Raw genomic sequence first — 24,906 nt, forward strand, 5'->3', positions numbered from 1 at the left:
TGGCTTCATCCTGGTCCAGCCTTGGCTATTGTGGCATTTGGGGAGTGAACCAGTGAATGGAAGATTTCTCTCCATCTCTCTGTCTCATTGCCTTTCAAACAAGCAAACAAAAATAATCCAGAACTGGATGCATCCTCAGAGTCGGTCTAGAACCTAGCTCCCTCTTAGTGGCCAGTTGTGGATTTTGCCCCTCAACAATTGATTTTCTCTCAGAGAATTACCCACTTTGTATTACAAAAGGAATTTGTGGGCTGGCACCGCGGCTCAATAGGCACTGGCACCCAGGTTCTAGTCCTGATCGGGGCGCCGGATTCTGACCTGGTTGCTCTTTTTCCAGTCTAGCTCTCTGCTGTGGCCCGGGAGTGCAGTGGAGGATAGCCCAGGTCCTTGGGCCCTGTACCCACATGGGAGACCAGGAGAAGCACCTGGCTCCTGGCTTCGGATTAGTGCAGTGCGCTGGCCGCAGTGGCCATTGGGGGGTGAACCAACGGAAAAGGAAGACCTTTCTCTCTCTCTCTCTCTCTCACTGTCCACTCTGCCTGTCAAAAAAAAAAGAATTTGTGGGGTTGTGAATCAAGATGAATTGCCTCGGGCCAATCAACTCTAGGGAATTTGATTTTTTTAAAATATTTATTTATTTGAAAGAGTTACAGAGAGAGAGAGAGAGAGATCGTCCATCCGCTGGCTCACTCCTCAAGTGGCTGCAATGGCCAGCGCTGAGCTAGGCCAAAGCCAAGAGCCAGGAGCTGCTTCTGGGTCTCCCACATGGTTGGCAGGGGCCCAAGCACTTGGGCCATCCTCTGCTGCTTTCTAGGAAATCTGATTTCTAAGTGATCCAATGGAAGGACTGAAGAGACTAGAGCTGACTTACCCCTTGGTCTTGTCCTGAAGACATCGTCCATTGGTTTCTGCAACTTGGCTCCTCTAATGCCTCTCAAGATCTCCTTCCTGAGGTCTGTGTGTCGTTTTCCTTTGAGGTCTCCAAACCTCTTCAGCCAACTAACAGCCCACACTCTCCGACTTAAGCTAGCCAAAGTTGTTTTCTGTTGTTTGCTGCCAAAATACTCTGATTTACTTCTCACTAAGTAAAACGGGAAATGCTAGCATCAAATGTGACTTGGGCAGGCATCTGGTGCAGCAGCTTAGGTCACTGTTTGAGTGCCCACATCCATTATCAGAGTGCCAGCTACTCTGCTTCTGATCCGGTTTTCTGTTAATGTGCATCCTGGGAGGCAGCAGATGCTGGCTCCTGTACTTGGGTAACTGCCACCAACCTCAGAGACCAGGATGGTATCCCAGGCTCCTGGCTTCAGCCTGGTCCAGTCTTGGCAGTTATGGGCATTTGGGGAATGAGCCAGTGATGGAAGATCTCTATCTATCACTCTACCTTTCAAATAAAATGGAAATTAAACAATTAAACAAGTAATTTGTGTAAGGTCACCTTATGAAAGTTATGCCCTATAAGAAAAAATTATCTGAATTAATAGCCACAAAGGTAAAGGTCAAGTCTTTCTAAGACAGAATTTACTGTGTGTATGTGTGAAAGAGAGAGAGAGAGAGAGAGAGAGAGAGAGAGAGAGAGAATGAGAATAATGTTGCCTCAGATTCTCATAATGGTGGAACCGTAACTGACCACAACATGAGTACATGAGTTTCAGTTCTGGTCATCAGACTAGATGGAGGTTTGCAGAGGCCCAGAACCAGGCTCTCAGGCCTGTAAGACTTGAGGAATTCTGAAAAGGTGGAGGAATCTCAGGTTCTAAAGGGGAACTTGGGCAGGCAGTTACCTAACCAGGGATCTGAGTCAACGGAAGCAAGAACTGAGTCTGAGGGAACAGACTACATACGCTGACGATAGGTCACACCTCTACAAAGGGCCAAGGCTCTCGGCTCACTGGACCGCACACTTGTTGGCAGAGTATCCACACTGAGCTCTTTTTCACTACATTATGCATATAGCACTTGACATATAGTAGGTGCTCAATACATATTTGCTGAATGAATGAATGAATGTTTTGGTTTTTTTTCCTATGGTGGCCTAGGCCCAGCAGCCAAGCGGCTTTTTTAGTAACGGACTGAGTCTTTGCATCCCCACTCTCACCCTGGGGACCAGATGGTGCCTGGGAACAGCTCTGGAAAACACAGGAGTAGTGGCTGCAATGTGTTCCCAACATTCTTATTACTGATGACATTGACTCAGCAGCAGCTGTGGTCCAAGGAACAAGAAGTTCTTGCCCTGTGGCTTGCAGCCTAACTGACAGAAAACAAAGCAAGCGACTGGCAGCTTTTCTGTGTGCGTGGTGTAATGTTAAGGTACAGAGAAACAACAGTACCTTGCATTTATAACAATAACAACAGGAATGATTGTTTCCCATTTTATAGACAAATAAATGGAAGCCCAGAGACACAAAGATTTGTCCAGTGCAGAGAACTGTGTTGACAGTTTAGCCTAGGGCACTCATTTTCTCTTCCTGTGCTCTCTCTGGGTGGTTGCTACTCCATTCCAGTCAGGGTCTGGCTGGATAGAGGCGTATGTCTCATTCTAGCTGTGTCACTCCAGGAACAATCTGGGTCTCCAGTGGAGAGCAAGGTCCTTAGAAAGGAGGAATTTTTAAAGGATTTAAAAGGGGGCCAGCGCTGTGGTGAAGTAGGTTAAGCCTCTGCCTTGCCTGTGGTGCCGGCATCCCATATGGGTGCAGGTTCGAGTCCTGGCAGCTTCACTTCCAATCCACCTCCCTGATAACAGCCTGGGAAGCAGCAGAGGATGGCCCAAGTGCTTGGGGCCCTGCACCCGCGTGGGAGAGACCCGGACGAAGCTCCTGGCTCTTGGCTCCAGATTGCCCAGCTCTGGCCTTTGCGGCCATCTGGGAAGTGAACCAGTGGATAGTAGATCTAATTCTGCCTTTTGAATAAAATAAGTTTTTAAAAATAAAAGACTTAAAAGGCAGCAGACTGAAAGTGGAAAAGTGGGTCAGGGGAGGTGACGCCACCTGTGCTAGATCCTGAGCCCCACTGCCCTCAACTCCAAGGACAAAGTTGTTACCAGGGCGTTGTAACCGCTCCCCAGTTTTCTGTCCCAAAGCCTCTCTAGAACCTTTCTTGGCATGGGCCTTTCTTGTTATCTTCTGGGACCACCACTGTTTGTATTTCCTACCTCCTCCTTCCACACAGTGACTTCTTAAAGAGCCTCAGCTGCTGGTGGGTGCTGACAGGTGGCGTCTTCTCAGCTTTCCCCTTACTGCTGGAGACGCCCCGAGCCAAGCAGAGCAGGTAGATGAAGCCTCTTCTAAGGTGCTGGGAGTGTCTAACATGACCCTCCCACCCTGGCTGGCTCTTCCTCACAGGCTGCTCCCACCCCTGCCCCCTCACTCCCCAAAGCAGTAGCCCATGTACTCCCCCTCTCATAGGTCCTTCCAAGGAGATGGCTCTGCACCTCAGCTACTCATAGGCTGGAGTCTCTAAGGATGCAATTTCAGGGAACAGCTTGGGACATTTTTGGCAACAGGTCTCTGATACTTCAGTACCATAGCTGCTGCCTACTCACCAAATCTGGGCCCACTGCCTCCTTACTGGCTGGCACACGTGGAGCGGGGAGTGAGAAAGGATCTCTGAATCTACTTCCTTCTTGACAGCCAAACTGCAATGCTTAGTGTTCATTTAGCCTGAGGTGGGAGAAACTCTTCCGAGGACCCAACCCCTGGCAGAGAGGATGGAATGGGCCCGAGCGACACCTTCTAAGGCTCAAGATGGCTCAGCCCAGAGCTTTGTGGCTCTAAGAACTCACAGCAAACGTGCAGACACAACCAGCTGCCTGTCTTTACCGGCAAAACCGCCCAGCCTTGTAGCCCAGTGAGATTGCACTTGGAGTTGTATTTCCTGTTTCTGGGGGTGATGTGGTGGTGGTGAGGGGAGCTCCTGAGAAAGAGGAGGGGGTGAAAGACTGAGAAGCGACTCCCTAACGGTGTTTTCTGCTTGGCTGGTCTGTATCCCCCGGTTTTAAGGGCAGCCTCGGATGTTCCCAAGCTTAAACGCAGTGGGCAGCATCATCTCCAGCAGCCGGATCACGATTGCTGAGGGATCGGGATAACGGGGTTCCCGAGCCTCTGAGGGGTAGCGTGTGCGCAATCCGCGGGATGAAGGGAGGTCGGAGAAAAGACCAAGCGCTTTCGGGTCCGTTAGAAAAACCACCACACCTTCGAGTAGCTCACATAACACTGTATTTCGACTGTAGCCAAGTAGTCTGCCTCCTGAAAGCTCCGCCCCAACTCCCAGTAGCCCCGCCCCCGCCCCGCCCACAAAGCCACACCTGCTAGAAAAGCCGCCCGAGAAGCGCCCCGCCCGCAAGCCCCGCCCCGGACCCCCGCCCCCGCCGCGTCTGGGAGGCGCACGCTCAGCAGTTGGGGTTGAGCACGCGGCAGGTGCAGACGCTGCGGAAGAAGCGGCACTGGCAGGAGGCGCACGGGTCGCAGCAGACAGGCGCCGGCGGCTTGCAGCTGTCGCGGGTGGCCACGCAGGGCGCAGGCAGCAGGGGCCGGGGCCGCGCCACCTTCTTCTTCGAAGCTTTCTTCTGCGGGAGAAATGCCGGGGCTGCCTGAAACGGCCATGCCCGCCCACCTGGCCTCTTCTCCACCTGGGAGGTCTTGCGCCGGACATGCCCGCCCGGCTGCCCACCAGCCACCGACCACAGGGCACCTCAGCAAGTCCCCGCCGTCTCCCCCTCCCCGAGTCGAGTGTCCCCTCCTCGGTCGTCATCCAAGTTTACCTGGCTCTGGTCTGGCCCTTTTCTCTCCCGGGAAGCCCCCACCCAGCCCCACACTTTTTTTTTTTTTTTGACAGGCAGAGTGGACAGTGAGAGAGAGAGACAGAGAGAAAGGTCTTCCTTTGCCGTTGGTTCACCCTCCAATGGCCGCCGCGGCCGGCGCACTGCGGCCGGCGCACCGCGCTGATCCGATGGCAGGAGCCAGGAACCAGGTGCTTTTCCTGGTCTCCCATGGGGTGCAGGGCCCAAGCACTTGGGCCATCCTCCACTGCACTCCCTGGCCACAGCAGAGAGCTGGCCTGGAAGAAGAGCAATCGGGACAGAATCCGGCGCCCCGACCGGGACTAGAACCCAGTGTGCGGGCGCCGCAAGGCGGAGGATTAGCCTAGTGAGCCGCGGCGCCGGCCCCAGCCCCACACTTTTAACTACTGTTCTCTCTGTATCCCTGCTTCTGTTGGATCCTCGGTCCCTGCTGCAGTCTTGCCCAGTTCACCTCCGTCGCTGCCGCCCTGGGCCAGCTCACCTCTGGCCCCTAATAGTGCATTCTGCAGTGCACCAAAGGGACCTTGTCTAGACCCTGTGATCGCGTCCCACGCCAGCTGTACTTAAAGCATAAACTGTGTTGGGCCTTAGAGAGCTGTGCCTTGGCCGCTGCCCGCCCCTCCCACTCGTCTTTGCCGTGCTGCCCCACTGGCCTTTCGTGCTGCAGGACTTTTGTCCCTGGCCTAGGGACATTCTTTGCTGCGTGTCCCCCGTGAAGAGCTCCAAGTCCCAGGTGGCTGCTGAGGACTTGAAATGTGTCTAGTGAAACTGAGGGACTGAGTTTTTAGTTTTTAATTTTGGTTTTGGTTTAAGTTTAAAATTGAAGCAGTGTAAAAACGTTTCCCCCACTAAACACCAATTTATTATTTGGTGAGGACTGCATTTCACTCTGTGGACAATTTAGCATTGAAATCGAGATCTGCTCTTTCAGTTACCACATCTCAAAGACTTAAGATTTCAGTAACTTTAAAATTGATTACATGTTGAACTGTTAATTTTTGGGATATATTGGGTTAAGTAAAATACTAAAGTTAATTGCACTATTTTTACTTTAAAAAAATGTGGCTACTTGGCCAGCTAATCTCTGCCTGCGGCGCCGGCACCCCGGGCCGGATTCTGTCCCGGTTGCCCCTCTTCCAGGCCAGCTCTCTGCTGTGGCCAGGGAGTGCAGTGGAGGATGGCCCAGGTCCTTGGGCCCTGCACCCGCATGGGAGACCAGGAGAAGCACCTGGCTCCTGGCTTCAGATCAATGCGGTGCGCCAGCCACGGCGGCCATTGTGGGGGTGAACCAACAGCAAAGGAAGACCTTTCTCTCTGTCTCTCTCTCACTGTCCACTCTGCCTGTCCAAAAAAAAAAAAAAAAAAAAAAAAGTGGCTACTAGAAAATAAAAATGGTGCCTCATCTATTTCTATTGGACATTAGAGCTGTAGATGACTAAACTTTTAGCTTTCAAAAGCTTCCTTAGAGAAGCCTTTCCTTCCATCTCCCTCATTACCTCAATTTGATTTCTTGACAACCTTTATCATCAGAATTTATTTTACTTTATTTACTGATTTACTTACTGTTCACCTGCTTCTCCACAAGAATAAAGAAAGCAGGGATCTCTCTCTTTCTCTTGTTCACTGCTATATTCCCAATGTGTAGCATGCAGATATATTTGTCACTATACAAGAGAGCTACAAAAAGTTTATGGAAAAAAGGAATTAAATGCTTATTTTAGTACAAAGACAATTTTGAAATCCATGCATTGATTTTTCATAATATGTATTTTCCACATACGAGAAATATTTTTGTTACCAGAATAAACTCATACTTTTAATCCCACTTTTCCATGAACTTTTAAAAGTATCTTCCTTTTCTTAACTATCAGTCACTTCAGAGCCAGCAAAACTAGCCCAGAGAAGAGCACGGACTGTCTCAAGATCAAATCCTACTTCCCAGTACCTAGTCCCATACTCACTGCTCTGGCTACAGCTGATCTGATAAACCAAAGCAGGAATAATGCATACATTTCAACACTGCTTTTATCTGCAGTGTTTCTACAGCGTGGGAAGCTATATTACTGTGAAGTGATTTAAGGTGGCATGTGAAATCAGATGATTATTTTATGTGCTGGAAAAATTGTTATTTGAATCTCTCTCAACACAAAATGTTCGGTTTGGTGCCACTATATCCTTAATGCTTCTCTGACATTGACTAATTTGCCTACTGACACAGAGAGCAGGGCTCAGATTTAGAGCCTTTGGCAAGGCAATACTATTCAGCTGGAATTCACTAACGTTTTATTTTCACTTATTTTTGTAGTTTCTATTTATAGTAAGTGATATTGGCTTTCTACCATAGTTATGTATTTTTAAAATTTTTATTTTCAATAAATAGGTGAAGAGCAGACAATGGCAAACATTGTGAAAGTTGTTCTGAAATACCTAGAGTTTGGGAAACTTCGCATTCACCCAAAGGAAGAGTGATGTGAAACCTCAGGCAGGTGCCTGGCTAGCCTGGGAAGCTGCTTTTCAGCAGTAAGCCATGCTGGTGAACTTCAGCCCCCTAGGCTTTCTGTGGACCTGCCTCAAGGCTCTAGGCCAGGAAGCCCTGGAAAAATCTCTTCATTCCCAGCCAGAGCTTCCAAGGCCTGCCCTCTTCAACACGACCCCACAGAGAACTCCCGCGTCTACCTTGGAAGATCTCTTCTTCTTCTCCGCTTCTTTTATGCTGATGTCTTTGGATTTCTTGTTCAGCGCTTCAAAGTGAGACAGAAGGAACAAAGCCAGATGTTTGTGGAGGCCCTGAATTGCAGCAAAGTGGGAGGGGCAGAGGAGACTCCTGGAAGTCTCAGGGCAGGGGAGGGAAGAAGGGAGCTAACTGAATCACATTTTGGGGCTCGTGCTAGCAGGTTCTCGTTAGCCCGGCTGCTGACCTGGAGCCGGAACCCGAGAGTGCAGTGTCTCCTGAAGGAAGGCAAATGAGAAATCCAAGGAGGTCCTGGGGTTTGCCTGTGGTGTCCCTGAGGGGCCTTGTCCCTTGAGCTGGTTAGCCCTGGTTAGTCTTTGGTCATCAGGTACAAAAAATTGGGATACCCTGAAAATGAACTATACTTCATGCCCCAGGGTTTCCTGTATTCCTACTTTCCATTTCTCACAACTGGGAGGCAGGCAGACCGGATTTGAATCCTGATAAAAACAAGTGTGTGACCTTAGGTAACCTGCTTAACCTCCTTGTTACTCAGTTTTCTCATCTGCATATGGTCTGTAACACCTACCCTGCAGGATTGCTTTGAGGATAGTGAGGTTTGTTTATAAAGTCAAAAGTCTAGAACATCAAAGCTGATCCCAACTTTTAATCCCAAAATGTCTAGGATATTCTCTTTTCCTAGTGAGAGGCAAGGCAGTAAAGGATACTACTTTTGAGTTTAGGTTCTAAAGTTAAACATCTGGGTTTGAATTTTGGCTCTGCCAATTAAGACCTGTGTGATTTTGTGCTAGTTAATTTTCCTAAGCCTCAATTTCCTCAACTGTGAGATATGAGTAAAAATAATACCTCACAGTGCCTTGCATACAGTATTCTTATTATCAGGTGAACCACATCTCCAAGGCCAGGCTCTTATACCCCTCATATTTTCCCTGGAACAGTCATTTTCAACCCTGGCAAGGCAGGATTGGCTCATCCCAGACTTGGTTATTCTGCAGCAATGAAGAAGCATTTCCTAAAGTTTGTTATCATTGATAGGAGTTCTGTGGTTCCTCAAATTTCAGAAATGATAAGTTATTCCAAGTTCATCTTAACTTTTAGGTTTTCTCAGCCTCTAACATGCTAAACTGTATATTAGATTGGTTATATGCAGGGCTTTCCCAAACCAAAGAAGTCAAGGAATAATTTATTCCCCCACAATTATTTCATGGAATAAACCATGATGATGGCAATGGATCCTGGTAGCAGCCTGGGTAGCAGGCTTGATATCCTGCAGTTCCTTCTCAAGGGCCATAGCCCAGAGGCTGGGCCACAGGCCAGGCTACTTACCCACAATGGAGACCGAAGAGAATTCCAGTAAGTTCGTGGAGGAGTTGCTTCTCAGGCTCTGGTCATCAGTGGGTGTCTCCTCGGGTGCCAGGTGGCTATAGGCAGTGAGGAAGCACAGGAAGACCAGCAGGGTGGCCTGGAGCAGGCGAGTGACATTCATCCTGAGAGGCCTGGGTGGGACAGAGAAAGTGGTTGGTGCAGTAGAAAGAGGATGTGCCTTCCTGCTTTCTTGGTATTTTTTGGGCTGTTGTTCTGATGTGTTCTGCAAGAGTCCCAGCACAGGAAAAGCAAGGCTTAGGGAAGGGAAATTCACAAAGGAAGGAAAAAAGCAAAGGAGAAATTGGGAGAGAGAAAGACAAGGGAGGGAGGGAGATTGAAGCAAAGAGAAAAGGAATGCATTGCATTGGTCTCTGCTGTCCAGAGGGTGGGGTATTGGCTATTTCTGTAGTTTCTTTCTTTCTTTTTTAAAGATTTATTTATTTATTTATTTTGAAAGAGTTATACAAAGGAGAGACAGTGAGATCTTCCATCCACTGGTTCACTCCTTAGATGACTGCAATGGCCAGCGCTGGGCCAGGCTGAAGCCACGAGCCAGGAGCTTCTTCTGGGACTCCCACATGGGTTGCAGGGGCCCAAGTGCTTGGGCCATCTTCCTCTGCCTTTCCCAGGCCATTAGCAGGGAGCTGCATTAGAAATGGAACAGCTGGGACATGAACTGGCACCCATATGGGATGCCAACGTTGCAGGCGGCAGCTTTACTTGCTACACCACAATGCCCACCCCATTTTTTTTTTTTTTTTTTTAAGTGAGTGGCCCTGGAAGTCCTGAGGCCTGAGCAGCATTGCTGAAAGGCCCCTCATTGTGCCTCACATTGGCAGAGGTTTTACTAAGGTTCAGAGAATAAGGCTGGTAAGCGAAGACTTGTTGAGAACGAGGCAGAGATTAGGGCTTCTTCAGATAAGTGTATGTGTGTCTCATATGGCAGATTCCCATGCCTGGAGGGAAACAGTGCTGGTGTGGTTTGTGTCAGGAGGGTGGGCTTGTCGATGGGCTAACTGGAATGCTTTATTTATTAGCTGGATTTTGATGGAGGCAAACAGATCTCAGGGTGGGTTTCTGTCCTTGAATGCCTGTGTTTGGCTCAGAGCTTCAGCAGTATGAGATCCTCACCCTTCACCCCTCCTTTCTCCACTTTCTCTCTGAGACAAGACTGGGACTACTTTCTAAGGTTCTCTCCACTCTACAAACAGAAGAGAACAGACACTTTGCTTATGCTGGTCCTGACTACTACCGGGCTCCTGTTACAGCAGCCTGGCCAGTTTCTCGCCAGTATCTCGAAGCCCTCAGGTTGGCTTGAGACAAGTATCCTGCATGCCTGTTAACTACAGGAGGAGGGGACCCCAACAGTTGGTCCTCGCCTTCATTCCAAATTTCTTGAAGTTGGAAGGGACAGTCCTGTCTTTTTGAACTCCATCCTTAGCCCCAATACCAGATTTTCTGATTTCTTCAGTTCTCACCACTGGGCACTTGCTATCATAAACTGGCCACCAGATTTCTTTCTCAGAGCCTAGTGAGTAGATGGAACAAGCACTGGACTGGGAGTCAGGACCAGTGGGTTCTTGTCTTGGCTCAAGTATTAATAAAATAGATGACTTTGGGCAAGCCCATTCTTTTTTTTCTGAACTTGAGTTTCCTTCTTGGTAAAACAAAGGGAGTGGGCTAGATCAGTGGTTTGCATTCATTTAGCAGGGGAACTCTTCCTTCAAAAAACACTGATGGCAGGAGTGAGCAAGCATTTAACTTAGTGGTTAAGATGCTTGTGTGCTGGGGGCTGGCCTTGTGGCCCAGCCGATAAAGCTGCTGCCTGTGATGTTGACATGGGTGCTGGTTCGAGTCCTGGTTACTCTTATTCCAATCCAGCTTCCTGCTAATGGCCTAGGGAAGGCAGTAGAAGATGGCCCAAGTATTTAGGCCCTTGCTACCCACATGGGAGACCCTGATGAAGCTCCTGGGATCTGAGTCCTGGCTTTGGCTTGGCTCAGCTCAGCCTTGGCTGTTGTGGCCATCTGGGCAGTGAACCAACAGATGGAAGATCTCTCTTTCTCTGTAACTCAGATTCAAATAAATAAATCTTTAAAAATTTTTATTTTTTAAAAAGTTTTATTTATTTGAAAGTCAGAGTTACACAGAGAGAGAAGAGGCAGAGAGAGGTCTTCCATCCACTGGTTCACTTCCAATTGGCTGCAACAGCTGGAGCTGCACCGATCCAAAGCCAGGAGCCAGGAGCTTCTTCTGGGTCTCCCATGTGGGTGCAGGGGCCCAAGGACCTAGGCCATCTTCCACTGCTTTCCCAGGCCACAGCAGAGAGCTGGATCGGAAGTGGAGCAGCCGAGTCTTGAACCAGTGCCCATATGAGATGCTGACGCTTCAGACCAGGGCATTTACCCGCTGCACCACAGCGCCAGCCCCTTAAATTTTTTTTTAAAAAGATGCTTGTGTGCTTCAGCCTGGTTCAGCCTTGGCTGCTATGGGCACGTGGGGAATGAACCAGTAGGTGGGAGATATCTCCCTGTGTCTGTCTTTGTCTGTCTCTGCCCTTCTGCTTTTCTGCTCTTTTCCTGGCTTCACTCATTCGCAACATACAGATGACTGGATAAAGTAAGCAGGTGTATGGTCTAGCTCTGTTGTATTCTTTGTCCAGTGACCGTCTTCCCCAGTAAAGAATCTTGGCCTCCATCTTTGACTGTTTTTTTTTTCCCCCTTCTGGTTTTTATATCCTATCACTCAGCAAGTTTTATTTTATTTTCCCTTTAAGTTATCTCATATTTTCCATTTCCTCATCATCCAAGTCTTTGCTCTCGAGGGAACAAGTTTCACACTGACTCCCTCTTTCTGCTTTTGTTCTTACTTCACCAACTTCATTCATTCTCTCATTATCCCTCATCACTTCTCCTCCTTCCTCCAGGCCCCAGTTCAAATGGCAGCAATAGCACGTTTTCTCTTTCAGCACCAGGCCAGAACAAAGAGCTCCTCCAAGTCTTAAAGTCAATACCCTATTGTTTAGGACATCATTGTTCTATAATTGTTCGTGTGGGTTATTCTCATCACGTAGATGAGGTTCTTTGTTTAAGGAGGTAGGACAGTAAAGTTACAAGAATATAGGCTCTGAAATCAGACAGATGTGGCGTCACTATTCAGAAGCTATGAGAAGGCAAGTCATTTAACCACTGCGCCTCAGTTTCTTCATCTATGAAATTACCTACTAGACAAAGTGTTACAGACTACCTATAATAATACCTACTAGACAGTGTTCTGGGAATCAAAACAAGATCAGGATTCAGTGAAGTGCCTAGTATAAATATTAGTTAACCATATTAATTATAACTTTCATATGTTCAGTGAAGTTATGTTCTAGAATTTATATTTTCTAACTTTTTTTTAATTGCCACTTTCTTTTTTTAAGATTTATTTATTTATTTGAAAGTCAGAGTTATACAGAAAGAGGAGAGGCAGAGAGAGAGAGGTCTTCCATCCACTGGTTCACTCCCCAGTTGGCCGCAATGGCCAGAGCTGCGCTGATCCGAAGCCAGGAGCCAGGAGCTTCTTCTGGGTCTCCCATGTGGGTGCAGGGGCCCAAGGATTTGGGCTGTCCTCTACTGCTTTCCCAGGCTATAGCGAGAGCTGGATCGGAAGTGGAGCAGCTGGGTCTTGAACCAGCGCCCATATGGGATGCCGGTGCTTCAGGCCGGGGCGTTAACACGCTGTGCCACAGCGCCGGCCCCTATTTTCTAACTCTTAGGTGCATATGATTTGTATTTAATAGTGCTCTGTAAGAGAAGGTCTCCCTAACTCTAAGTTTTGAATGAAAGAGTGGGGGCCGAGCCGGCGCCGTGGCTCAATAGGCTAATCCTCCACCTTGCGGCGCCGGCACACCGGGTTCTAGTCCCGGTTGGGGCGCCGGATTCTGTCCCGGTTGCCCCTCTTCCAGGCCAGCTCTCTGCTGTGGCCAGGGAGTGCAGTGGAGGATGGCCCAGGTGCTTGGGCCCTGCACCCCATGGGAGACCAGGAAAAGCACCTGGCTCCTGGCTCCTGGCTCCTGCCATCGGATCAGCGCAGTGCGCCGGCTGCAGCGGCGGCCATTGGAGGGTGAACCAATGGCAAAGGAAGACCTTTCTCTCTCTGTCTCTCTCTCTCACTGTCCACTCTGCCTGTCAAAAAAAAAAAAAAAAAAAAAAAAAGAGTGGGGGCCAAGTAGTAAACATAAAAAGCACTGTTCCAGGGGCCGGCCCCCAAGAAGGAATTCTTAACCTTGAAATTGTTGGCAAGGGGCAGTGATGTGGTACAGCAGGTTAAAGCCCCAGCCTGCAGTGCCAGCATCTCATATGGACGCCGGTTCAAGTCCTGGGTGCTCCACTTCTGATCCAGTTTCCTGCTAATGTGCCTGGGAAAGCAGTGGAGGATGGTCCAAGACCTTGGGCCCCAGCACCTATATGGGAGATGTGGAAGAAGCTTCTGGCTCCTGGCTTCAGATCAGCTCAGCTCCGGCTGTTGCAGTCATCTGGGGAGTGAACCAGCAGATAGAAGACTTCTTTGTCTCTCTGTCTTTACCTCTCTGTAACTCTTTCAAATAAATAAAGTAAAAAAATTTTTAAAAGAAATTGTCTGCAAAACTGTGCACATCTGTAATATTTTCAGGGGAGAAGTTCCATAGCTTTCTTCCTGATCTACAAAGAGGTCTCTGGCCCCTAAAAAGCTCAGAACCACTCAAATTCTAAGAGCTAGAATGGAGATACCTCTTTGCAAATTATACTCCTACAATCAAAATGGGGCTCATCCAGAATCACAGACAAATAAGGGCAGAGTATGCTTGTTTGTTTATTTGTATTTCAGTTCAGGAAATAGTTCAGTTCTACAGCAGGGGAATTGCTGGAAAAGGCACATTTTAGTCTTGTGCTGGTTTAGAACTTAACATTGAAGCAACGTGAAGAATATAAACAGTGTGAAGCCATTTTGTGAACAAATATAAAAATGTATATGCATATGCAAGAAAAAGGTGTAGAAGGACACATATTAAAATTTTAGTGGTGATTACTCCTTGGGAGTGGAAATGGAGATGGGGAGTGAAGTAGAGAAATGTACTTTTTGCTTTATGTAGTTCAGTATGTGTTTTTAAAGTAAGCATGACGGCCGGCGCTGCAGCTCACTAGGCTAATCCTCCGCCTTGCGGCGCCAGCACACCGGTTCTAGTCCTGGTCGGGGCGCCGGATTCTGTCCCGGTTGCACCTCTTCCAGGACAGCTCTCTGCTGTGGCCAGGGAGTGCAGTGGAGGATGGCCCAAGTGCTTGGGCCCTGCACCCCATGGGAGACCAGGAGAAGTACCTGGCTCCTGCCATCGGATCAGCGCGGTGTGGCCATTGGAGGGTGAACCAACGGCAAAGGAAGACCTTTCTCTCTGTCTTTCTCTCTCACTGCCCACTCTGCCTGTCAAAAAACAAAACAAAACAAACCCTATTACCTTCTGGTTCATCAGCCACTGTTTCTGAAATACCAAAACCTGGGAAAGGTAACAATTTTTGATGAGACAATTTCTTGGCCAAAATAGCTGTTCCAAATTCTAAGGGGGAGGGGCCCAGAGAAGAATTCTCTCTCCTTTATAGTAACCCTGATTCTCTACAACAGATGTTCAGCAGCTACATGGGGACCCCACCCCACCATACATCTTTCAACCACTTGGGCAGCTCATGTTATATCCAGGGCAAGAGCCTTGCCAGACTGTGCGTGGGAGGCTGGATGAAAGCACCCTGTTAATTAATGTCCACTCAGGCTTGTCAATGATGTCTGTGAGCAAACATAATTTCTGGGGTAGCATGAGGGTGGTAATATGTTTGATCTACTTAATTTTGTCCTATAATAATCAATCAATCAACAAATATTTTTTGAACACTATGGGAAGCCTTCCCTGATGGCCCACCTCCAAGGGAGTTAATTATTCTTTTCTCCCTAAACACATTGTATTGCAATTATTTGTTCATTCATCTCTTCTAGACAGAGGATTCATCAAGGGTAGAGCCCATGCCTTATTCATCTCCACACCACCTCTTCCCTTCCACCCCCAACCCAGGGCCTAGCACTCCTGCTTGGCACAAAATCTTGGAGAAATGTTTCTCTCAATTACATTGATTTACTATATGTCTAGTATAGATTAATAACAAAAACTCCATCTTTTAATGGCTTTCAGTGGTAGAGGGAAGAAAGACAAGTAACAGAAAAGGAGGGGAGAAGTGCTGGAGTTAAAACATGGTGAAATAAATGCCTTGAGTGGGCTGAGAAAGGCAGTGGTTAAACATCACAGGGATTTGCATGATCTTGTGAGTTATTGTTAAACTAGGACTTCTCTGATCTCCTCAAACTCCTTCCAATTTTGGTTTTCAGCTCCTGGAGAGCTGCACACTTGGCTTTGAACAGCTCTTGCTGGATCCTTCCTGACTCACGTGGTTCTCTGCAGCAGGCAGGAAGATATCTTTCTTCTCCAGCTCCTGCCACCTTTCCCCATTAGCAGTCTCCTCAAATTTCCTGTCCTAGAGGGTGGCTTTCTTTTATAGCCATCCGGCCAGTGGTGGCCAGATGTGCCTAGCCAAAGCCAAGTATTGAAATTTCTATCTTATTTTAATCAGTTATGTTAGCTGGAACTTTTAAAGTTTTATTTATTTATTTAAAGGCAAAGTGACAGAGAGGGAGAGACAGAGATAGATCAATCAATTGATTGATCAGTCAGTCATCTGTTAGTTCACTCCCCAAATGCCTGCAATAGCCAAGGCCAGTCCAGGCCAAAGCTAGGACCAGGAACTTCATCTGGGTCTCCCACGTGAGTGACATGAACCCAAGTACTTGCATCATCATCTATTGCCTTCCCAGGTGCATTATCAGGAAGCTGGAAGAGAAGCAGAAGAACCAGGACTCAAGCTGGCACTCCGATATGGGATGCAGGACATCCCAAGTGGTGGCTTAACCCACTGTGCCACAATGCCTGCCTCTTCACTGTAGCTTTTCTTTGATAGAAGTTTTGTTTTTTTTTTTTTTAAAGATTTGTTTATTTATTTGAAAGAGTTAGAGATAGAAGAGAGGCAGAGAGAGAAAGAGAGAGAGAGAGAAATCTTCCATCCGACGGTTTACTCCCCAATTGGCCACAGCAGCCGGAGCTGCGCCAATTCAAAGCCAGGAGCTAGGAGCTTCCTCCAGGTCTCCCACGTGGGTGCAGGGGCCCAAGGACTTGGGCCATCTTCTACTGCTTTCCCAGGCCACAGCAGAGAGCTGGATAGGAAGTGAAGCAGCCGGGACTAGAACCATCACCCATGTGGGATGCCGGCACTTCAGGCCAGGATGTTAACCTGCTGTGCCACAGCGCTGCCCCCCCACTGTAGCTTTTCTTAAGCAGCCAAAATGCATCCTTGGAAGATCAGTAAATTCTCTATGTCTACATTAAGCAGGTGGCCATGTGTTTGTAGGAGGTAGTGGGTCACCTAAATGAGGGGCACAGGGGCCAAGTTCCTGATTCTCTCCCAAGAGATAATTCTACGCATTGAATTATCTCTCTTCTAATAAAAAGAGACTAATTCCTGTCTCCCAGGATGTAAGTTACAGGCAGGCTACCTCATTTGCTGGACTGTATGAAAAATGAAAACAATGAAAAGTCAGGACTCCTTGTCAAAAAATTAAGAATTTTGGAGCCAGTGCTGTGGTGTAGTGGGTTAAACTGCCATTTGCAATACTAGCATCCCATAAGGAGGCTGGTTTGAATCCCGACTGTTCCACTGTTTTTGTTTTTTTAAACTATTTATTTAGAAGCAGAGTTATAGACAAGAGAAGGAGAGACAGAGGTCTTCTATCTGCTAGTTTACTTCCCAAATGGCCACAATGGCTGGAGCTGGGCAGATCCAAAGCTAGGAGCCAGAAGCTTTTTCTGGGTCTCCCACATGGGTGCAGGGGCCCAAGCACTTGGACCATTTTCTACTGCTTTTCAGGCCTTCAGCAGGGAGCTGGATCAGAAGTGAAGCAGCTGGGACTTGAAGAGGCTGCTCCACTTCCGATCCAGCTCCCTGCTAATGTGCCTGGGAAAGCAGTGAAGGATGACCCAAGCCGTGGGGTCCCTGTAAGCATGTGAGAGACCTGGAAGAAGTTTCTGGCTCCTGGCTTCAACCTGGCCCAGCCCTGGCTGTTGCGGCCATTTGGGGAGTGAACCAGCAGATGGAAGACCTCCCTTTCCTTCTCTCTCTGTAAATCTGCCTTCAAAAAAATAAAATAAAAATCTTAAAAAAAAGTTAAGGGGACCAACACTGTGACACAGTAGGCTAAGCCTCTGATTGTGGTGCCTGGCATCCCATATGGGTGCCAGTTCGTGTCCTGGCTGCTCCTCTTCTGATCTAGCTCTCTATTACGGCCTGGGGAAGCAGTGGAAGTTGGCCTAGGTGCTTGGGCCTCTGTGCTATGTGGGAGACTTGGAAGAAATTCCTGGCTCCTGGCTCTGAATTGGCCCAACTCTGGCCATTGTGGCCATCTGCCAGAAGTGAACCAGTGAAGTGAAGACTTTTCTCTGTTCTCCCTCTTTTTGTCTGTAACTCTGCCTCTCACATAAATAAAATCTTAAAAAAGAAAGTTAGGAATTTCAAGATGGCAACCAGAGAGCACTAATCCAAGCCTCAATGCCTTTAAGCATGGGGCCCTGCATAACTGCACAATTTGCAATGCCCATGAAGCCAGCCCTGGTGACTGGATTGAGAAAGTTGACACTGATGATGTGACATGGTAACTGTGAACTTTGTTGATTGAGGGAAATACTACATTTCTGTCCATCCCTGGATGAGATTTTTAACTCTGACATGACGTGATTCCAAATGAGCAGTATCTCCTTCTGGGAGGCTGCAACATTTCCTGCTGGTTATTTTTTCGATGGTAAGGATTCACCCTCTGAGAATAAATCTGATTTATGGAAATAGACAATGATTTGTAGCCAATTCTGGTAAGAACAGTAAGGTTTTGGGTAGTAAATGAGATGTGGCTTAAGTCATATGTTTTTAAAAAAACTTTTTTTTCTAAAGGCAGAGTCACAGAGAGAGGGAGAGGGAAGGGGAAAATGGGAGAAAAGAGTGAGGGCGAGCGAGTGAACAAGTGAACAGGAGACAGAGAAATCTTTTGCCTGCTGGTTCATTTCCCAAATGGCTACTATGGCCCAGATTGGGCCAAGCTGAAGCCAGAAGCCTGGAACTCTATTAGGGTCTTCCACATGGATGGCAGTGGCCCAAGTACCTGGCCCATCTTCTGCTGTCTTCCCAGGCACATTAGCATGGAACTGGATCAGAAGGAGAGCAGCTGGACTTAAACTTGGATCTCATATGTAATGTTGATGTTGTAGGCTGTGGCTTAACCCACTGTGCCACAACACCTGCCCCAAGTCATGAGACTTATAATTTAAAAATGAGTTTAAGGGTCAGCACTGTGGCATAGTGGGTAAAGCCATCACTTTGGGTGAGTGAACCAGCACATAGAAGATTTCTCTCTCCCTCTTTCTCTATAACTCTGCCTTTCAAATAGACAAATCTTTTAAAAAATGATTTTAAGGGGCAGGCTTTGTGGCATAGTGGATTAAGCTGCCACCTACAACACTGACATCCCATATTGCTGCTGGTTCCTGTCCCAGCTGCTCCACTTCCAATCCAGCTCCCTGCTAATGGCTTGGGAAAGCAGTGAAAGATAGCTCAAGTGGTTGGGCCCCTGCCGCCCAGGTGGGAGACCTGGAAGAAGTTCTTGGCTCCTGGCTTCCACCTGGTCCAATTCAACGTACTCAAACATCTTTGAATTCTAGGCACGTTTTCAGAGACAATTTTTTTTAAAGATTTATTTTTTCTTTATTTGAAAGGCAGAGTTACAAAAAGAGGAGGAGGAGGGGAAGAGAGAGAGAGAGAGAGAGAGAGAGAGAGAGAGAGAGAGATTGATTCTGTCTGCTGATTCACTTCCTAAATGGCTGCAAAGTCTGGGGCTGGGCCAAGCAAAAGCCAGGAGCCTGGAGCTTCTTGTGGGTCTCTCATGTGGATGCGGGATCCAAGCACTTGAACCATCCTACACTGCTTTCCCAGGCACATTAGAAGGGAGCTGGATCAGAAGTGGAGCATCTGAGATGCGAAAACCATTGCCCATCTAGGATGCTGGCATCACAGGTGGAGGCTTAACCTGCTACATCATGATGCTGGCCCCAAGAGACAATTTAAGTCATACAAGTAGTGTCATATAATATAATAATCCTAACTTTTTTTTAAAGATTTCTTTATTTATTTGAAAGTCAGAGTTATACAGAGAGAGAAGAGGCAGAGAGTTCTTCCATCCGATGGTTCACTCCCCAGATGGCTGCAATGGCCGGAGCTGTGCCGATCCGAAGCCAGGAGCCAGGAGCTTCTTTTGGGTCTCCCATGTGGGTGCAGGGGCCCAAGGACTTGGGCCATCTTCTACTGCTTTCCCAGGCCACAGCAGAGAGCTGGATCGGAAGTGGAGCAGCCAAGTCTTGAACCAGCACCCATATGGTATGCCAGTGCTTCAGGCTGGGGCGTTAACCCGCTGTGCCACAGTGCTGCCCCCCCCCTTTTAAAGATTTACATAACTTTTATATTGGGATGGAAATGTATTTCAGTTGAAGATCAGATATATACCCCAAAAATAACAAACAGCCATATGAAGGAAATTCCAACTTAAATTAGTGTGTTTTGTTTTGCCTTTTTTTTTTTTTTTTGACAGGCAGAGTTGGGGGGGAGAGAGAGAGAGACAGAGAGAAAGGTCTTCCTTTTCTGTTGGTTCACCCTCCAAATGGCCACTATAGCTGGCGCGCTGAGCTGATCCGAAGCCAGGAGCCAGCTGCTTCCTCCTGGTCTCCCATGCGGGTGCAGGGCGCAAGGACCTGGGCCATCCTCCACTGCACTCCCGGGCCACAGCAGAGAGCTGGACTGGAAGAGGGGCAACTGGGACAGAATCTGGTTTTCCGACCAGGACTAGAACACGGTGTGCCGGTGCCGCAGGCAGGGGATTAGCCTAGTGAACTATGGCGCCGGCTAAATTAGTGTTTTCTAAAAGAAACTATTTAGGTAAGAGGGATATATATATATATATATAAAATGATTATATATATATATATGTATATATAATGAGATTTTAGAATTAAAGAAGAGAATAAAACAGGTAGAAGAGGGTGGGGCAATTAGCCTAGAAGTTAAGACTCAGATTTAGATATCTGCACCTTGCACTGGAGTACTTAAGTTTGATTCCTGTCTCTGCCTTCTGATTCCAGCTTCTTGCTAATGCAGATCCTGAGAGACAGTGGTGATGACCCAAATAATTAAGCTCCTGCCATGCACATGGGAGACCTGGATTGAGTTCCCAGCCCCAGTCTTTACACAGGGAAGGAGTAAACTATTAAGTGGTAGCTCACTCTCTTTGTGTCTGTCTGCCTCTCAAATAAATAATTTAAAAAAAATATTTTTTTGACAGGCAGAGTGGACAGTGAGAGAGAGAGACAGAGAGAAAGGTCTTCCTTTTTGCCGTTGATTCACCCTCCAATGGCCGCTGCGGCTGGCACGCTGCAGCCGGCGCATCGCGCTGATCTGAAGCCAGGAGCCAGGTGCTTCTCCTGGTCTCCCATGCAGGTGCAGGGCCCAAGGACCTGGGCCATCCTCCACTGCACTCCCAGGCCATAGCAGAGAGCTGGACTGGAAGTGGAGCAACCAGGACAGAATCCGGCGCCCCGACTGGGACTAGAACCCGGTGTGCTGGCGCCGCAAGGCGGAGGATTAGCCTATTGAGCCACGGAGCCGGCCTTAAATAAATAATTTTTAAAAGGGCAGAAAAAGAGAGGAGAACGAAACTCTTAGATAATTTAATGGTTGTACAAATATGATAGAGTACTATACAAGCTAGATGCATAGACCAATCACTCAACACGGCCTACTGATGCAATTAAGAGATATAGTAGGCCGGCGCCGCGGCTCACTAGGCTAATCCTCCGCCTGCGGCGCTGGCACACCGGGTTCTAGTCCCAGTCGGGGCGCTGGATTCTGTCCCGGTTGCCCCTCTTCCAGGACAGCTCTCTGCTGTGGCCAGGGAGTGCAGTGGAGGATGGCCCAGGTATTTGGGCCCTGCACCCCATGGGAGACCAGGAAAAGCACCTGGCTCCTGGCTCCTGCCATCGGATGAGCGCGGTGCGCTGGCCGCAGCGCACTGGCCACGGCGGCCATTGGAGGGTGAACCAACGGCAAAGGAAGACCTTTCTCTCTGTCTCTCTCTCTCACTGTCCACTCTGCCTGTCAAAAAAAAAAAAATTAAAAAAAAAAAGAGATATAGTAAATGTGAGATGTTTATATCAAGAGCCGCTGATATAAGATGACATACTGTTTTACAGTAAACATTTTTTGTAAGTAGAAAGAGTATGAAATAATAAAGGTATAAAACAAGTAAATATATAAATCAATGAAGCAGTCATTTATTCTCATGATCAAGGACTATGTACTCTATATACTTTTATGTTAGCATCACCACAAATGGGCTATAGGAATTTTTTAGCTCTATCATCCTATGGGACCACTGTCATAAACGTGTTCTATCATTAATGGAAATTTTGTTATGTGGTGTGTGATGGTAGAATTGTGGGACTGGAGTTGGGTGGTAAGGGGAACTTCAACTTTATTTGTAATTTTTTTAAATAATAAGGGTGAAACAAACATGGAACAAGTAAGGATGATTCTGGGTAGAGGTTACATGAAATGTTCTCTATATAAAAATATTCTCACAATATAAAAAAGTAAAAAAGAAGTGGTAAATTTTCCTCTGGTCTGGTCTGTGTCTCTGACAAATCTATAATCCTTTGAAATGCTGATTAGGGGTTCAGAGCTCTTAGATCTTTAATTTTCTTTACAGCAAGCCAAGGTGGAGCTCTGTTTCTCTCTGAATGGATGAGGTGACTTTCTTTAACCAGAACAATGCATGGTTCACTCCACCTGCAAAATCAGGGTTTGTAACTTAGTGTTGCTCATCCCTAAATGGGCTCCTGCTTAACCAGGCAGGGAGGAGAGAGGGGGAAGAAAATGCAGCTCTGTCAGCATCAGTCAGGATCAGCTATTAGCAGTCCTGGGCACACACCTGATCTCCATCATGCCTCTCTACAACCATGGTTGGGGAAAAGGGAACAAGATAAGGGCAAACTCGTGCACTTCTGGACTTAATAGTTTCCAAATTACAGTGAATTTCTTTTTTTTTTTTTTTTTTTTTTTTACTTTATCTAGAATACTATGGCAGTCCCCATCTCCTTCTTTAAATCCTGCCCTTCGTTTCAGAAGCTTGCACGAGGCCTGCCTCTTCTGGGACCACTGTTCTCTAGCCTACCTCTGGGATCTTGCCTTCTGCAAGTCAAGATAAAGCCCTCTGTCTGGGGGTTGCAAAACACTGGAATAACTGGCCTGGACTCTTATCTCTTGAGGTTCCTATTGAAAGCCAGTTCCACATTATGTTGCCCCAAATCCCTCTATCTGCAGACCTAGGCTACAGAGGTCCAAGATTAATAATGTCTCTAGTTAACAGTTTTGTCACACAACCTCTCTCTGATGGTCTAAGTTATATGGGGAGGAAGAGTGGGAATAACTTATAAAATAGGATTTAAATCACATTCTGCCTCACATATCTTCCCTTAACTAGCCAGTTTCCACAGCACGTCTTATGGGCCACTAAGGTAATAAGGCAAATGATCTTAGATATGATTAAATTAGTAACAGTAAGTGTTATGGGCTTAGTTCTATTTCCCCATCTAAAAGCAGAGCTCTGAGAAGGGAGGAAGAACCAAATAAAGAAAGTGCTGAGAACTTTGGAGCATGGTGTCAGGAGAACAGCTTCTGCTCAGGCTAGGCAGGAGACACCCAGAGGGAAGGGAGCTCTGATGGAAAAGGCCTAGAGAAATCTTGCTCATAAATGTTTCAGTTCTCAAGACTGCTTTGTTGTGAACGGGGTCTGAAGACTGCACTTCAGGTACTGAGCCCAACACACTGAGGGATCCTTTAATCCAGCCTCACCCATGACTGATGGGAAAAACATTGAGAAGACAAGACCCACTGAGCATGAGGAATTCAACATCTCAGGTCATTACCTGCTGCCTTCTTTGGTAATCCAAGTCCTAGCGGTTCAGAATCTTAGCTGAACCACTAACCAAAAGCTTATAGCTACCCTAGGCCAAGTCACCATCACTATTGTCTGGTCAACCAAATGTCACTTTCTTGATATCTGTGAGTCCTTTCTGTGCTATTCCATGCACTCCCGATACAGATTCTTTTTTTAAAGATTTATTTATTTGAGGCCGGCGCCGCGGCTCACTAGGCTAATCCTCCGCCTGTGGCGCTGGCACCTCGGGTTCTAGTCTCTATCAGGGTGCCAGATTCTGTCCTGGTTGCCCCTCTTCCAGTCCAGCTCTCTGCTGTGGCCCAGGAAGCCAGTGGAGGATGGCCCAAGTGCTTGGGCCCTTCACCCGCATGGGAGACCAGGAGGAAGCAGCTGGCTCCTGGCTTCAGATTGGATCAGTGTGCCGAATGCAGCGCGCCAGCCATAGCGGCCACTTCGGGGGTGAACCAACAGCAAAGGAAAACCTTTCTTTCTGTCTCTCTCACTAACTCTGCCTGTCCAAAAAAAAAAAAAAAAGCATGCTTAGGGGTTGGCATTGTGGCGTAGTGGGTAAAGCCGCCGCCTGCAGTGCCAGCATCCCATATGGGTTCTTTTTTTTTTTTTTTTGACAGGTGGAGTGGACAGTGAGAGAGAGAGACAGAGAGAAAGGTCTTCCTTTTGCCGTTGGTTCACCCTCCAATGGCCGCTGCGGCCAGCGCGCTGCGGCCGGCGCACCGCGCTGATCCGATGGCAGGAGCCAGGAGCCAGGTACTTATCCTGGTCTCCCATGGGGTGCAGGGCCCAAGCACTTGGGCCATCCTCTACTGCACTCCCTGGCCACAGCAGAGAGCTGGCCTGGAAGAGGGGCAACCGGGACAGAATCCGGTGCCCCGACCGGGACTAGAACCTGGTGTGCCGGCGCCGCAAGGCGGAGGATTAGCCTAGTGAGCCGCGGCGCCGGCCCCCATATGGGTTCTGATTTAAGTCCTGACTGCAATAATTCCAATCCAGCTCTCTGCTATGGCTTGGGAAAGCAGTAGAAGGTGCCCCAAGTCCTTGGGCCCCTATATCCACGTAGGAGACCTGGAAGAAGCTCTAGTCTCCTGTCTTTGGATCAGCCCAGCTCCAGCCATTGTAGCTCACTGGGGAGTGAACCAATGGATGGAAGACCTCCCTCTCTCTCTCTGCCTCTTTATAACTCTTCCTTTCAAATACATAAATAAATCTTTTTTTAAAAAAGTATCCTGTTGGCCGGCGCCGCGGCTCACTAGGCTAATCCTCCGCCTAGCGGCGCCGGCACACCGGGTTCTAGTCCCGGTTGGGGCGCCGGATTCTGTCCCGGTTGCCCCTCTTCCAGGCCAGCCCTCTGCTGTGGCCAGGGAGTGCAGTGGAGGATGGCCCAGGTGCTTGGGCCCTGCACCCCATGGGAGACCAGGAAAAGCACCTGGCTCCTGGCTCCTGCCATCGGATCAGCGCGGTGCGCCGGCCGCAGCGCGCCGGCCGCGGCGGCCATTGGAGGGTGCACCAACGGCAAAGGAAGACCTTTCTCTCTGTCTCTCTCTCTCACTGTCCACTCTGCCTGTCAAAAAAAAAAAAAAAAAAAAAAAAAGTATCCTGTTAATGAACGTTAACCTATATGTACACTTGTTTAAACACCACTCAGATCAAGATACATAGCATTCCTTTTACTCATGAAAGTTTTCCTGTGCCTCTTTCCAATAAATACACATTTCACCCCATAGAAGTAACCTTTATTCTGACTCCTCACACCAGATCTGTTTTGCATGTTCTTGTACTTCATAGAAATGGAAGCATACTGAATGAAGTATTTTATGTCTGATCTCTTTTGCTCAACATAATATTTTTGATATTTAATACATCTTATCACATAGATAAGTTGTTTTTCCAA

The 24,906-nt window shown here is 47.8% G+C and overlaps 1 protein-coding gene across 4 annotated transcripts in view; it reads right to left on the reverse strand.

Annotated features, from left to right (window-relative positions):
• Positions 1 to 4,197: 4,197 nt before the first annotated feature.
• The window catches only part of ASIP (agouti signaling protein), a 192,058-nt gene continuing 171,349 nt past the window's right edge, over positions 4,198 to 24,906 (reverse strand). For all 4 annotated transcript variants that reach the window (XM_070051291.2, XM_051844895.3, XM_089306800.1 and 1 more), the window contains 3 exon segments: positions 8,820 to 8,989; positions 7,478 to 7,542; positions 4,198 to 4,567 (listed from right to left, as the gene is read on the reverse strand). In XM_070051291.2, the coding sequence (XP_069907392.1) occupies positions 4,391 to 4,567; positions 7,478 to 7,542; positions 8,820 to 8,979 (402 nt within the window). In that variant the 5' untranslated portion in view covers positions 8,980 to 8,989 and the 3' untranslated portion in view covers positions 4,198 to 4,390.

Source organism: Oryctolagus cuniculus, chromosome 11 (assembly GCF_051225735.1).
Source record: "Oryctolagus cuniculus isolate XC-2025 breed Fujian yellow rabbit chromosome 11, ASM5122573v1, whole genome shotgun sequence".
NCBI lineage: Eukaryota > Metazoa > Chordata > Mammalia > Lagomorpha > Leporidae > Oryctolagus > Oryctolagus cuniculus.